Genomic DNA, 16,602 nt, shown 5'->3' with positions numbered 1-16,602 from the left:
TAATATGCGAATAAAGAATCCTCAACAGTGCTGGGGTAATCTATGAAGTGGGTCTGATATTGACCTAACACGTATCGTACCGAAGAGATTAACCCAAGACGAATTCATCTAAACTTTCAACGACCGTAAACAAAACAACTTTAGTTGATACGAATTCTGGACAAATGAAACGTGGAAAACAACAATAAACCCAAGCTATAGGGAATCTAATCCACACTTTCTCTGTTATAAGCAGAAACTAAAATACTATGGATCGCTTTCAAAGGCGTGTCTGTCTAGGGACTGAGCGCTATCGTAGGAAAGAAAGAAAAGAAAAAGAAAAGAAAAAGAAAAGTAAAAACTCTAGCGACAATTGTAGCCGCCATCTTCATCCGTTCTTTTCGGAAACGAGAACTCAGGGGGCAAGTAAGAGTTGGCGGGCTTCTTCCGCGTTTCTCATCCGGCTCACTCCCGGGGATTCAACTCGAACGACTCTAGAAGCCGCACGCGCAAGCATCGCGGAAACGTGGCGGGAAACGAGCCTTTTCCATTCTCCGTTATTCTTTTCGCTGGCTGTATGCTGGAGTTACAATCCGACCAACGATACGATACCACCATCCAAAAGAAGCGCGCTTATTTCCCGCCTTTTTCTTAGCTCTCGCGCGCCTCGTGAAATTCAACACCCGCACGCTCTAAAAGACGCCTTTTCCTACCAAGCGTTAAGACGAAACGGAATCCCTCTAAAAAGGAGGCGCGTTAGGCCTAGCTAGCTGTAAAATGCTCTTTGCGGCATTGCAATCGCGAATTAAAAAGAAAGTGTATGGGCTCGCTTCGTACACACCACTTTCCTTTTCGTATTTTAGCCATAGCGACCGGCCAGTTGTTCCTACATCCGGTAAAAATCCGCGCGGCCACCGCGTCACGCTCACTTTATTCTACTTCCGTTTTTGTTTTGTAGAAAGTGGCATTGTGAAGCGTGCAGTCCGAATAATAATACTTTTAACACGTTCTAACGTCCAACTGTAGATTGTAGCTTTTCAATCTCTCGAGATAAAAGCCAAAGCCAACTTTTCGTAAATTTGTAAAACCAACCGATACTAGCCTATGTTTAACGCATAATACTGGGTTACTTCCGCGAAGTGAGAATTCGTGAATACATCCGACTTTAACTTGAGAAAACTATTTTCAAGTCGAAAAGAGCTATATATTACTTTTGGAAGAGGGGTAAAGTTTTTTATATAAAGTTTCTATCGAGGGGCTAACAACTATCGAATCCCCCCCCCCCAGTAAGCTAATCATGTGTTAAGTGAAATAATATGAATTCCCTCTCCAAACTTGAATGTTGGATGGTCTTAAGCTTTCGTTGAGGTTTTTAAATTCAATATCCTCCCACCAAAACCATAATTATTTTAATTAATACAAAGTAAAAATCGATGTTCTTACCTGAACTTGCTAATCGACTGCTTGTGGGTCCAAAAACTTGATATGGATCTGTTAAAATTAAAAAAAAATATATATAAAATATTAACTTTCCTTAACATACATATACTATATAACATAAATTAATAAGATAATGTTCCTCCATAAGTATGTCACTGTTTACAAACTGGAGCTTATCATGAAGTGAATGAGGTAGGTCATAGATTCGAGGTAAAGCGAACGACGCCTGGTGAGGCGCTGTCAAAGGCTTAGTATACAGACTAAATAAGAAGATGGAAGTCCTGCAAAATTAACCACCGAGTGTAGCCATTCAATTCTCGTTTGTCGTTCTCGAATTAGTTATCTCGAGCTGTAAGTCTCTATATAGCATTTGAGTCGAAATAGTTCTATACTTCTATGACAGACTAGCTGTTACCCGCGGCGTCCCTAGCGTGTAATAAGAACTTCCATCAAAATGATATAAAGAATGGGTAGATTTTACTGATTACTAATAATTTTGTAGCACCATAGGAACGAGGGCACTCGGCGTTGCCCGTCAGCCCGTCGGGGCATTTTTATTACTTTTCAAGCGGACTTATGGAACAACCTTATATTATATAAGTATAAAAAAAATCATATTGGGCGTATATATATATATATATAGTTCTTAGACTATACCTATCAGTAATACAAACACTACAAAGTAAAGGGGGAGGGGCTAAAACGGGGGGGGGGGTACTAACCCAAGAAATAATCCATTGGAAAAAGAATATAGTCTAAGACTGCGGCTCAATATAACCACCCCAAAAATACCGATCTCATATTTTTCTCTCCTATCCATTCCATTTTTCTTTTCTCTCTGGATGGTATGGTATGGGTTGGTGAGGGGACGGGGGGAGGTAAGGCAAAGCGGAAGTCGCCGACCGGAAGTGAGCTCATCAAAGTCGCAGCCTCGAAGAGCCAGGTAAACAGACGTCACGGAATATTTTAATAACTCTCACGCCCCAATATTTTCTTTGCTCTCTCTCTCTATCCCGAGAGAGCTTAACGTTAAAAGGAATTGGGGATGGATGGGTGTGTGGTCCAATAGAAATATGGATTGGATATACTAACTTAATACTAGAATATAAACCAACTAACTGTATTTGGAAGTGCTAGCTGCTACGGCTAGCTTCCCACAATGGTTTTACTTCTTCTAATAATAATAAAAAAAGATTCAACTGCAAAAAAAAAAGGTCATGAACTATATCATAATAAACCCCAGGCTATATAAGGTCCTATCGATGGCCTGGAAATAATGAGTTTTTCTTTTTTTTTTGTACTACGGTAATGATTCATATTGGATCATGAAAATGTTACTAAGTTTGGTTTGAAATTTTCCCATGGATCGCTTGGGTTGGCAGCTCACAATTTACAAGTGATAAATTTCGCATTTTTTTTTTTTGGATAAATCTTTATCGTTAAAAAGTACAAATTGAACGGCATGAATTTGTGGTTTGGTTATACTTAAAATTATTACTGCGCGTGTCGAAAAATATGCAAATTGAATTTCTGACCTTAGTCATTGTATATACGGGATGAACATTGACCTCACATTTCTCAGATCGCGATTGGACTTTTTATTACCACACATACCTTTAAAATATGTTTAACTAAAGAAAATAATTTGGGTTGGTAAACAAGTTAAACAACTGAAAGTTATTGTTATTTTTTCAACTAACCCTATAATTTAGAACATAAATCGGTTAAAAACATTTTAATTTCGAAGAAAACCGTGTACGTTTCTTGCTTAATTTTAAAAATTAGTTAAATGTTCTGATAATATATTTCTAGTTCAAAATTGAAGCAACTATTTCGGCGTATATCTCTTAATTTGACGAAATATTCCACGAAATCCGAAGCAACAAATTTACCAAGAATTTCGCAAATAAACCCTATAGCTGATTTAGGGATAGATAGAAGTTTCTCTACTACATAGTTAGGTAAATAAATTGTACAAAGTCGTATGAATGCATGTATATATATTTTTGTAGAATCGTGTAGTTTCTGTATAATGAAATTAAGCTAGGAAGGATCGATTGGCCCATATGCGGCCCGCAAAGTCTATACGTAATTTAGCTTTAACATCAGGGACCTCTCTTCTCTACTTTCACCTTTATATACTAAATTCCAAGGGGTACAAGGGCTGGTTCGTATAGTTCCCCTACAGAGTTGATCCCCGCGAAACGAGGCAACGATCAAAGGCTCAATTTGGAAGCGGGCGGACGCGAGAACCGCTAAGCCTTAACCCAAGGCCCTTTAACCCCTCTTTCTTCCTACAACCACTCAATCAGGACTTTGGGATTTAACTTTATAGTCCCTCTACAACCTAACCGTCCGGGAACCAGCCAGCCAACAGTCTCTATCTATATACTATATCCCAACTCTATAAACTGGCTTTTCCCTCCAAAATTGAGTCCTCTCTCTCTCTCTCTCGCTCTCCATATACACCGGCGGTAGAATTTATTTTCCCGCCAAATCAGCTAACGGAGAGAAGGGAACGCTGATTTTGGATTTGGAAATAAGGTTGTTGGAGAATACTATATAGTATATGGGGAAATTTAGTTACTAAAGTTTATCACGACTTTGGGCATCGTTAACAAACTTTGAATTGTCATTTAGACTTGAAACTAACCCTCCCTCTCTCCTAGATTTATCTGGATTTGAATTTTGTTAACCTTCGTTAGGCTTAAATGGAATTATTCTTAAGCCTAGATTCAAGCGGTAAACCAACTGCTGTTCTATATGAAGCAATAACAAATTAAATTAAGCTAAACCTCTAGAAAGACAGGTTATAAGGCTTAGCTTAATAACAGCGTTCTTAAGCCTAAATTCAAGCAGTAAGAGAATTTTAAATACTTATTAAATTAGGTTTAACCGCCAGAAAGAAAGGTTAGGCTTAGCAAACCTTTAAATAACTGCGTTTTTAAGCCTATAAATTCAAGCAGTAAACCACGTGATCTGTAAGATAATTTTATCTACTTCCAAATCAAAAATAATTTAGGCTTAGAAACCCTTACATAAATAATACATAAATAAGATAATTCCTTACCATGTACAAACACAATTTAACCGTTCCAACACAGGCGTTAGGCTTAGCAACAACCAGCTCGTTTTAAACACGGCTTAAACCTTTTAGGACGAGGTATAAATTACTTGGCTTTGTACTAGCATCAAAAAATCTAGTGTAAGCTTAGGTAAAACGTTAGACAAACGACGGCAAAGGCTTAGCAAATAGCCTTAGGGTTTAGGGTGGATTAATAGACTAGTGGAAGGAAGCTGTGGAAACCCGTTAAGGAAACGATTGGGGCTACCATTTTTCGGGTCGAGGCGACGCGAAATTTTCTTGGGGCCCAACTTACTATATAAAACGGGGAATTTCTGCAGTCGGGAAAGAGAAAAGCCCAAAAGGGCCAAAGAGGTGCCTGGGATTGGGGAGAGAATACGGAAGAGTCTTTTCTATTTCGGGCTCGTCGTTCGTCATCAGAGGGCAATTTCCGTCGCCCCAAAAATGCGCGCGGGGGCTAAAAACTGTCGAATTTCCTACTCTGATGATAGTTTTTCAGTGAACAAGGAACCCTAACACAGAGACACTTCCCCTTCTTCGTCCCTTCCTCTAGCATTTTTCTCCGGAGCTAGTCTGAAATTACTGCCCCGGCCTTTCCCGCCGTTACACTTTTACGAGTTTCTTGGTTATATACCCTCTCCCCCGTTTAAAACTTCGCTGACATTCTTAAGTGAACTTTTGTAAAAGAGAAAACGATGGAATCAAGCTGAGTTTAGAGTAAAGTGAAAGGCTAACAGGACATTATTGCAAAATGAATGTGGGGTGATAAATAATGTAACCTTCCACCCTCACCCCCTGGCCTTCTAAATCGCCAAAAACCGAAAGCAAAAACGTCGTATTCTTTTCTTTAAATTTAATTAAACATTTTATGCTATAGTTTAATATATATAGCCAGGGGTCAAGGGATGTTTTGGCTATAATTTACTTGGCGCCATTATACAAGATGGCGGAATACTCAAGTTAAAACCATAATTACACGATCAGTTAACCAATCAAGAGTCAGGGCTAGATTTCTAACGAATTAAAATTAACCAATAAATAAATATATTTCGAATTCAATTCTAATTTGAAAAAAAAATTGACAAATTTTCTATTTAAAATTCACAAATTTTCCAAGCAAAATTCACAAATTTTCTATGTAAAATTCACAAATTTTCTATGTAAAATTCACAAATCTTCTATGTAAAATTCACAAATTTTCTATGTAAAATTCACGGTTTAAATTTTAAATTTACGTCCTTTTTGCAATAAGATCGTAAATTTAAAAAATACGAGTCCTTTTTCCCGCTTTACTACGACGCCATCACCATCACACTACCGCGTTTGTGACGTATGTGCATTTCTAAAAAAAGAAGTGATGATAATTTCCGATTCTTGTTAAGAATCCACCCTGACTGAATATTCCCGCCTTTTTCTTTTTTTTTTTTTTTTTTTGATTGCTACAAATATAAAAAATGTTTTGGAATTCATGGCATGGAAAGAACTTGGACGGGGGATGGGTGAAAGAAACCGCGTCAAATTTCTTCATTTTTGTCCTGTTTCCTTCCAATTTCTTTCCGGGTGGGCCTCCCCCCCTTTTCTTTACACAATTTTACACAAACATACCAATTTATAAGAATTCCGCAACTGGTTGTATGTATATTTTATCGCCTAAGAAAACGAGGACGGAATTGCGGTAAAATATTGCCAGCCTGTTGCCAAAAAGAATTTAAATATTAAATTTCTAGATAAAAATTGTCAGCCTGGTGGGAAGCTTTTCCTTGAGCATTGGTGTACGACGTGATAAACACTTCTACAGGGGCTCGTAGGATTAACATTAGTTCATTTGCCCCTAAATTCAGGCTATTCCTATAGACATTTTAAAAATATGAAAAACAGCGATTTTCATGGAATTTTGCAGTTTAGTTTTTTAGAGAAGACTTAGAGTTAATCCAATTGCATACGTAATATCGTATTGGCAGTAAATATTAAGTTTCTATTGACCGTAACACAGTCAAACAATGGTACTGCCAGAGTAGAGTTCAGTTCAATGAGGTCAACACCGCGGCTATTCCACACGTATTGATAAAGGTCGGCTGGACAAATCCTGAGAGTTAGGCTTAACAAAAAAAAAAGAAGGGAGCATTGGTAATTCGAAGGATACTACTATGGTATTCGCATTCACTCTTTGAATGAAACCAAGGAGGGGGTAGTAATGGCGAAACTAAGGGTCAAGGCATTAACTTTATTCGATGTTGAGACGCGAATAGATACCGTGAAGAAAATCCTGATTTATTCCGATCTCGTAGCGGTGACCAAAAACCCGTGCTTAGGTGGTTTTTAAGGCTGAGAGAAAGCAAGTTTCCCCTAACTATAAGATTGACAAAGTGGCTATAGCTATATACAGAAAGAGAGTAAATACACAGTCCAAGGCCTAACTTATACGTATTGGCGTAAGAAGTGAGCTTATTTTCAAGAGGCCCTAGCCACCACCACCACCAGAATCGGAGCGGCTTCTATCTCCTTCAAACAATATCGTCTCCCGGACACTTCGCTTCGAGGATTTCTTCAGTTTGCAAAAGAATCGTGATTCGTGACACGAATACAATGCAAAGGAAAGAAGAAAAAAACTTGCCAAGGCTTAACTTGGACATAGATTAAGGCGGTAACAGAGGTTAAAGGTCAAACAGGCCATCGCATACTTATATAATATTTGTGTGAATACCGCAGCTGGAAACAATGCACCGTTTCCCAAGGATTAACGAGACCAATAACTTAATCCTGTCTCCACTAACGCTAACTCCCTCTCTACTCTAAAACATTCCGAGGTAGACAGATAATCGGCTTAAATACAGAGATATAAAAAAATGTATATATATTACGGAATGTCATCGCGGTATTCCCTCACTCGTATCAATTCGTTTCGAGAGCAAAACACTATCGGTATGAATATCTCTGTGAAGTAGATGATGACCCGCTAGCGTCCCGAGGCCAGCCTTATCGAAAATACCTCCGCCCGGCCGTTATTATTAACCAAATTAGTTAATTAAATTGAAGTTGTACTAAAGCCCTCATTAAAACACCTAGCTCAATGTGTATTTAAGTATATAAAGCGAGGAGACGTTAATTGCTTCAGTTAAACAGACGATATTATTGAAATATATTTAATTTAATTTAATTAAAGTTAAAACCACATCTTTTCCTTTGAATAAACCATTTTCAACCCCTCGATCTCATTATAAATACAGCTCGATCATTTAAAGGAGTTTAAATGTATCCCAAAATGCCTCGCAATGAGTATTCAAACCATAAACGACCCAGTAATGCTCGAGACTTATATGCTGAGAGCTATAGTTCGAGAACGACGGAAGCGAGAATTGAAGTCCTACACTCGGTGGTGTTTTGCAGGACTTCCATCTAGGTTCTATTTAGTTTGTATTAAGCCTTTGACAGAGCCTTACCATGTGTATTCGCTTTACCTCGAATCTATGACCTACCTCATTCACTTCATGACAAGCTCCAGTTTGTAACCAGTGACAAACTTAATTATGATTCCACCTATGGATCCTTAACCCGTTTAACAAATATCAGCCTTTGAAAAAAATACGGAAGTTACTTCTTAAGACAAATATTTTACATAAAGTTCTGGCTGGTCAATTAACAATTTCCAAAATGGCTATATGGATTGGAAATCTCTTAACTGAGTTGAATAATTAATGTTGTAGCATCGAAATTGCTTTCCGCTTCATGCATGAGTAGATCAGTTTGGGCTAACTGCATAGGCAGTCAGACTTACGTAAATGTATAGATTACTTCCGCAATAATTAACTTCCGATGACTATCCCGATACTCAAAACGTTTCGATTAAATGTTAAAACGTCTATGCGTAACAGTAAAAGCCAGTACGCACGTGATTTCTATCAAATTCAATCCCACCATACAGATTAATAACAGCGCGAGCTCTCTACTAAAACATCAAATCCTTTGATGACATTTTAGGTACGCAAGGTCCATAACTAATTTAAAGTTCCACGTCGCATGTTTTAGGAGATGGGTCTTAAATAAGAGAGAGCGGGCGCTTATTTCATTGTAGACTAGAGCGGTTTTGACTTTACTCTCGCAGGTTTGTTTTTCCAAGTTTACCGGAAGTGTCCGGATGGTCCGGAACGGGAAGCGAAGCGGGAAGCGCTCGAGAGGTATTTCCGGAAGCGAGATTGTCTGAACTTCCGATGACCGCCAGTTTTACGAGTCCGAGAGCTCGCTCGGCTGTTGGGGCTATTTTAAAACATATACCCACTAAACATCCCCCATTACACCCCCTTCGTGTCAACCCCACTTTGTTGTGTTGTGTTGATTAGAGAGAAACAATCCACCCCGGGCCTCTTTCGTAAACCCCCCAACCTCCTTTGTCGACTATTAAAACGTAAGGGATACTTTTAATTGAAAACAAGTGTTAAAGTGATGATGGTGCACGGTGGTGCATTTTTAAGGACAGTATAGATTCTAATTAGGTAAGGTTAATTTCAAAGTTGCCTTGATGTTGATGTCGCTTCGGTAAAAGTAATAAGGGATCACTTCCCGAGTTGATTTGACTTTTAAAGTTTTAACTATAGCTGTTTTAATAATGAGAAGTTTGGGAAGTGTGTCTTTGCCTTACCTTGCATATTTCGGATGTGAGGGTGCGAATGGGCGTCCAAACCAGGTTTTGTCATTCCCGGAATTCCATTGTGACCGTAACCTGAAATGATACGGGAATTTTAATTAAAACGGTTTATAATATTATAAAGTAACTGTTTTAAACGCATTACTTCCCTATTTTAGTTCTGGCAGAAATAGATTTAATTTTAGAAGTAGGAATGGAGAACGGTTAGTATTTATTTCAGTCCTACTCATGGACCACCCAATATAGAGCCCCTACCTCCAACACGTGAAGAATATTTTAAATTATCTTATTGGCTCACTTAAAACTACGTTTTGATGACGTTGCTGACGATGACGGCGAAAAATACGTAATTCCTTTTTACTTCTGTGACCCTCTATGACCCGCCTCTTTTTTCATACCCCTCCGTCCCGTGGAAGGGGGTCCATTCCTACTTCTAAAATTAAATCTATCCCTGGTTCCAGGTTTATTTTTATTATTAGTATTATTATTCGATAGTTTACGACCTCTGGTACAGAGTATTTTACGAATGACCCCTTAAATTTAATTAAGAAACTGACTTAGACAATGATTTCTAATTTAATTAAGGGGTCATCGATAAAACACTCATCAAATCATAACTCGAAAACAGTGGCGATAGAAGTTACATTTTCAACTCAAAATCGATTTCCCAAAGAACAACCCCCTTAATTTATGGTAGCAGACTTATCAGAAACACTCTGTATATATATCAAAAGTTAACCCGTGCTGGGAGTAAATCCACTGGTCAATCTTCATACACTGACCATAATAAAGACCCCAGCGCAAGTAATAAATACAGATCAGAGGGTGAAAATCTATCTACTTTGTTCATGCACGGGACATTGGAAGGAGATTTCAGATTTGTAATGAAAACTAGATCCTATCCTTTCCTCTCTCTCTATATATATGTATATACTGGACTGGTCAGCGATTGTGGACATTGGTCATTAGTAAACGTGTCGTCTCCCCGCCATGCAGCGAAAGAAAACTGACCAAAGGTCTATACATCCTTATCGGGCAAAATCCCCAAAATGGGTTCCCATAGAAACCGGCTTTGCGGGGTCAGCTATAGACAGGACAATACTGTTGACGTCACGATGTCCGGTCTCTTTGATAAGAATCGCTATAAGCTAAAGGGTAACTAAAGGTCATTTGATCCACACCAATGCGGATCGGATCGAGGATTAAAAATAAAATGGATTTAATTGAAAAATAGTTAAACCCAAAACAGGGATAGATTTAATTTTAGAAGTAGGAATGGAGAACGGAGTAATGTGGGCGCGTGTCAAAGTCCCGGACCCCCTTCCACGGGACGGGGGGGTATGAAAGAAGAGGCGGGTCACAGCGACAGAGGAAAAAGGAATTACGTGTTTTTCGTCGTCCCCGTCAGCAACGTCATCAAAACGTAGTTTAAGTGAGCCAATAAGACAATTTAAACTTTTCGTTACGTGTTGGAGGGAGGGGCTCTATACTGGGCTATGAGTCGGACTGAAGTAAATACTAACCGGTCTCCATTCCTACTTCTAAAATTAAATCTATCCCTGGCAAAAATTATAAATTTATGCGCAAATTGTCTTTTATTTTGTGTTGGGTTATCTCAGAATCTTGACCCACTGTTTGTGGGAATTACTCATTAAAAATGCTAATTAATGAAAGGTTAGTGTAGAACCATTAATTGTTCCATTTTGTTTTCCATTATAAAATGATTTAATTACATGTTAGGCTTGGAAGGCCACCACGTCAAAGTAACCTATTTAGGAAAAAGGCGGGAACGGTGTGTGGGAGGCTGCATGGTAAACAAAAATGAGGGAAGTTTTTGTCACCTGGAAAATACCGTCATACGCGTGTCAGGGTATTTTATACTACGTTTATTGTTGTACCAACCCCGCTAATAAAAAAAATAAGGGGAACTGCATAGGCTACCTTAGGCTTATTACATTTTTTTCTTCTTCTATTGTCCAGTTACTGTATACAAAAAGGGCTAGCTTCTTTGCAGCTAGCTTTACAGTAGCAAGAGAAAAAAAAAGTCAACAATTTGGGATATTCCGTTATGCCAATGCCGAAATAACAGAGAAGGAAGGCATATATATCGACTTTAGGGTATCGATAGGAAAAATTGATTGATTTCGACGCATGGTTGAACGATAAAAGTTCGGCGTTGATTGCTGGAGTCCATATGCCTTTGATGAAAAAGCAAAGCTTAATGGTTTATCAGTTTGTAAATATGGTACACATTTTGTAGAAGCTAAAACTTTTCCAAATGAGTTGGTATATGGTTTAGTTTTGACTTGAGTGAAATTAATGAATTGAACAAAATTAATTAACTTGGGGGTAAAACAAAATCGAGGGGCCAATCACTCCTCATAACTGTACCTTTGAATATACTAAAGAAATTACGTGTAATCCTTAAAATTATACCCTTGTAAATGATTACTACTATATTTAATCATAATCAGTTGATTGAATTAAACAGTGTTCAAGATTTAAATTAATAAACTCAATGTGGGCGTAACCCTTAAAAACCTACCCTTGTAAATGATTAATCTTTACATATAATCAGTTGATTGAATTAAACTTTAAATTAATAAAATAAATGGAAGAAACAATTTCAATATCTGGTACTTCAGTCAATTGATAAACCTCACTCTTATCGTTTGTTTTTTAAGTTATGATCCAAATCAAGATGTTTTAATATAATCTGACAGTGACTCTCCCCTCGGGAAAACAAACTGTACTGAGTCAGTTTTTTATGACTTAAAATGTATGGACCGTCTAGCTGACCTGTCCATTAAGCTAAATTTCATTTGGAACCAATTTTTTTTTAAAAAGAGAGCTAGCTAATCGAATTCACTGGATTTGTAATGAAAATAAAAATGACGTATAGCCGAGAAACGCGGGAGGTAACGCTGGTTTATAAGGGAGGCGTTGGTTGAAGTCTGAGATGAAAGTCAACTAGGGGAAAAGTAGAGTCAATTGCGGGACAGGGAAACGGTCTGTGTCGGTCACGTTCCCTAGCTGGTAATTACCAAATCGAGAATTCGTATAGCTATAGCTGTTAGGACCACCGACGCCTCCCGGAGAGATGTAGAGAGAGAACAAATGACAACGAGGACGATGAAAGTATAGTAAGTACTTTTATCCATCATCGTTTACTAACCAAGTACCTAATGACGCGAACACTCAGCGTGGTTGACCAAAAGTGTGAACGCAGAACCCAAACAAACCAGCTCTTTCTTGACAAATGTGTCTCTCTCAAATAGCACTATATAGGCCTACTTTTCTTCTTGCATAAAACGCCTTATGTGATGTAAAAATTAAACTAATATAAAACTAACTATAGAGAAAACAACAGCTTGTACTGAATTAATTTCTCAAATAACCCAAAAATTCCAATTAATAATACAGAGTTTAAGAAATTGACAAAAAAGAAACAAGGGCAAATAATTTTGCATTAATTACTGCGTGTGGTTTCCAATGTGCTAAAGTTGTACAGCACCCAATAACGATCTAAGGTTATACAGTGGTTCACATACACTATAAAGTTACGAAGTGTGCCACATAAACTTGATTATCCCTGCACAATTCAATACAAGTACAAAACCACACGGAATAAAAACTTGTAGCATTTTTTAATTTGTATTATAAAGTTTAAATTTAGTTAAGCCTAATTTGAAGATTAAAATTGAGGAATCACACGTGCACGTGATTTTTCTCGCGCGCTAAACTTGAAAGAAGATCTTGCTTACGACTAGACGTTTAGGTACAGTGGTTTTTTGCACTCAATTTATTAAACTCTAATTTAAGACAAATTAGTAATTAGCATTTTTACCTTGTGTCTGTGTGGAGGACGCCGAACTCCAGGCTCCTTTATACGAAGATTCTGTAAATAAAAAGAAATAAAGAAAATTAATTAAATTAGGTCTACACCATCTTCATAAACAAAACAAAAATACATTTTAGAAATGGAAAGAAATCGTGGTGATGGATAAGGTATATATTACCGGTGAAAAGCATGGGTAAGTTTGATACGGAAGCGCCGTTAGTTCCGGATTGCATCCACAATCGACAAACATCGGCGGTACCGTAACGGCACGGTAACTGATATAGACAATCGCCGTCTCGAGCCACGGTGGCAGCCGGGCTACGGGCGGCTAAAACCGACCCCGCTGTAGTAGGCGAACACCTGGTCAAGCCGGGCGTGCAAGCCGAAATTAAAGGGGAAGAAGAACTACTAGTAACTGGGGAACGGGAACGACACGTTCTAACCGAGTTTGACGCCGTCGAGAACTGCGATTAAAAACCACAATTTTCAATTAAATTCCGGACTAATCAAAAAACAATTAATATTTCCCAAAGCTGAAATAATTAAACTTCACGCGTCTTAAGTCGTTTCCATTTAATAATTAACGTTAATGTAGTAATTAAATTAATAATTGAATTGTAACCCCGGAGAATATTTAAAACGATGCTCCAGCAGTTTTATCGGTGGTTGCGGAGTAGGGTTCGCGTTGTACTTTGCCAATATAGGGAATAAAACGTACTGAACCTTGTATTGATCGCGAAGGTGACTTTATAAGGGACGTGTACGACGGGGAAGAGAGCCTAGCGGGAGAATAGAGGCGGGTATCTTCCCTTCTCCGAGAGCTTAATCCGACCAATGAGAAATCGTCAGGAATGCGCCTTTTCAATGGCCACTGGCTGTTTCTCCCCTGGACTCGGGTTTCCCTCTCTTAGGCTTAGCCTTAACCGGCGAATCTACGCGATATTATTGGAATATATATAAGCCATTTTCCTTATCCCTTCCTTATTCCCCTCGAGTCAAATCGCCCACGTCGACAAGCGTATGCGTCTATACTCGCACTTTCTCGACACTTTTTAGCTTTTCCTTCTATAAGATGTTTTCCAGCATGACCTTATAATCTATAGAGTATAATAAAAACTTACAAACGTATGTACGTCTTATGGACTGCAGTTGGGAAACTGTCTAAAAGTATAGTAACCAAAACTACATAGGCCTTATGAAATCTCTTTAGCTTATCTATTTGAGATACAAACTGTTTTACCAAAGAAAAATCTATTAATTTTACCAATATTTTCAATAGCATTTAATTATAATTTCCCCGCATTTTACGTTTATTTTTAACTGGAAAACGGTGATTGATATTTTTATCAATCAGAAATGAAAAAGAGCGGCGCGGTGTGTCTACGACAATTGGGTGACGACGATTGGATATCCGACAATTGGGAGCGTAACAATTTGAAGCTACTTTCATTGACACCAAATTGTCGCTCACCCAATTGTTGGACACCCAATTTGAAATTCACCCAATTGTTGGACACCCAATTTTCAACGCTCCAAATTGTCGGACACCCAATCGTCGTCACCCACCTAAATGTCTCTCACTAAATTGTCGGACACCCAAATGTCTCTCACTAAATTGTCGGACACCCAAATGTCTCTCACTAAATTGTCGGACACCCAAATGTCTCTCACTAAATTGTCGGACATCCAAATGTCTCTCACTAAATTGTCGGACACCCAAATGTCTCTCACTAAATTGTCGGACACCCAAATGTCTCTCACTAAATTGTCGGACACCCAAATGTCTCTCACTAAATTGTCGGACACCCAAATGTCTCTCACTAAATTGTCGGACACCCAAATGTCCCTCACTAAATTGTCGTGCTCCCGGCGCTGTATACTATCTAAGGTGTTCTTGTCTGAAGTTTTCCCAAAATTTTATTTTTAACTAATTGTTCTTGTAATATATTTTTTTGGCCTAAAAATTGGTGTACTATAAGCTAGTCCGCCAACTAACTGGTAACTTCCGAACGGCGCGAGAGAGCTGGTATTCCGCTCCGTCGCGTTTTCTTCCATGAAACATCCCTTATTTTCCATCCCTCCATCCCATCTCTTGAGCTTCTTCCACCCATCCTTTTTCCAAATCCCATGATCGCAACATCCCTTAGCTCGCTCGTCTCCCGTTAGATTCCTTCGCATCTCTCCTAAGTTCTTTTTGTTGGCTGGCTATAGTACTGTTAGCAATAATAGAAGCTAGAAAGTAGAAATGGGTGTGTGTGTATGTGTGGATCTTGATGCTTTTCGTTATATGGCTGCAATCTCAAAGGTTTTTATATATTTTTCTGCCCACACGCGTTCGTTTTATACGTGGAGAACCGGCAACCGACGGTAGAGGATATCCTGGGTTCCTTCCTCTTGGCATCCCTTTCTCTTCCGACTTCCCCCACCCCCGCTGTACCCGATCTTTTCTCTGTATCCCCCCACCGCTTATAAAATATTGCTACCCCTTTTTTCGTCATTAGCGAGCGTTCTCGATCATGAAGGCAGAGCGAAAATTCCCCATGTTTTCGAATCTTAAGCTATGAGTTTTATCAGAAGTATATAATACTTCTCTTCGAGAGAAGTGTACTGCACAAAGCAGCCGGTAAGTGTAGCGTCATTCTTCCCAACATCAGATTGACATTTGTAGCAAGGTTGCTAAACCGAATCACATACGCGATAAATAGTTCCCTCATCATTACTCTATTACGCTTAATTATTTTCCAAGGCACGCTCTTGTGAATTTTTGTCCCCTGTCAAGATGAGATTTGTCACGTTTGTGGGTTGATTGCTGAGGATTTAGTATACAAACAGTTATAGAATTGACCCTAGCACGGTGCGATGCCCATCTGAAGTTTGATGAGCGGGAAAGCAAACTAAAAGGGTGAGCCTGGGAAGAATGACGTTACATAACTAAAGTATTAAGAGAATACAGAGTGTCATCCTTCTTCTATTATCCCCTTCTGGTTTTCTATATATATATAAAAAGAAAAAGTAACAGCGCAAGATTGAAGCTGGTGGAAAGGTAGTCCTGCATGCCTGCCTGTCTTGTGTATACATTTTGTTCAGTGGTTAAGAAGGACAGTATGTGTCTGAAGCAGAAATTATGGAGGGTGTTCTTTGAACGATTTTGTGTCGAAACTGTTCCTTGACATTTTGTGCTAAGTTTGAAGTGTTTTACGGATGACCCCATAATTAAATTAGAAATAATTGTCTTAATCAGTTTTTCATGTTAATTTTAAGGGATGAATCATCCGTCTCCAACTTGGAAACAGCGGCCCGGACGTCAAAATGGAGATAGAAGTTACATTTTCGACTCAAAATTGTCTAAAGAACACCGCTTTTAATGTCTTGCGCACAGACTCTTCAGAAACACCCTTTTTTAACAGCTAAGCACCCAAATCAGCTATAATTAAAAGTACAACCAAAACGAAGCAACGCAAACATTTAATTCTTATAAATTTCAATCTAATAGTAGCTACACCAAAATTAAGTATAAAATGGAGCCTACACTTGATGAATTAAAGAGAAAAAGGGCCCAATTTCGCACGGGCCTTTTCGCGGCCGATGAAAAAAAAAGACTGCAAATCCCTTTTA

At 38.5% G+C, this 16,602-nt stretch overlaps 1 protein-coding gene across 3 annotated transcripts in view; it reads right to left on the bottom strand.

Annotated features, from left to right (window-relative positions):
- The window catches only part of LOC149651659 (transcriptional regulator Erg-like), a 69,813-nt gene that overhangs the window by 1,849 nt on the left and 51,362 nt on the right, over positions 1-16,602 (bottom strand). For all 3 annotated transcript variants that reach the window (XM_089848690.1, XM_089848691.1, XM_089848693.1), the window contains 3 exons: positions 12,994-13,044; positions 9,141-9,221; positions 1,423-1,470 (listed from right to left, as the gene is read on the bottom strand). In XM_089848690.1, the coding sequence (XP_089704816.1) occupies positions 1,423-1,470; positions 9,141-9,221; positions 12,994-13,044 (180 nt within the window). The remainder of the gene's footprint in view (positions 1-1,422; positions 1,471-9,140; positions 9,222-12,993; positions 13,045-16,602) is intronic.

This window comes from Phalangium opilio, unplaced genomic scaffold, assembly GCF_054372755.1.
Source record: "Phalangium opilio isolate 3A_F unplaced genomic scaffold, DU_Popi_V2 ptg000082l_1, whole genome shotgun sequence".
Taxonomy (NCBI): domain Eukaryota; kingdom Metazoa; phylum Arthropoda; class Arachnida; order Opiliones; family Phalangiidae; genus Phalangium; species Phalangium opilio.
This window is presented reverse-complemented; position numbering and strand designations above follow the sequence as displayed.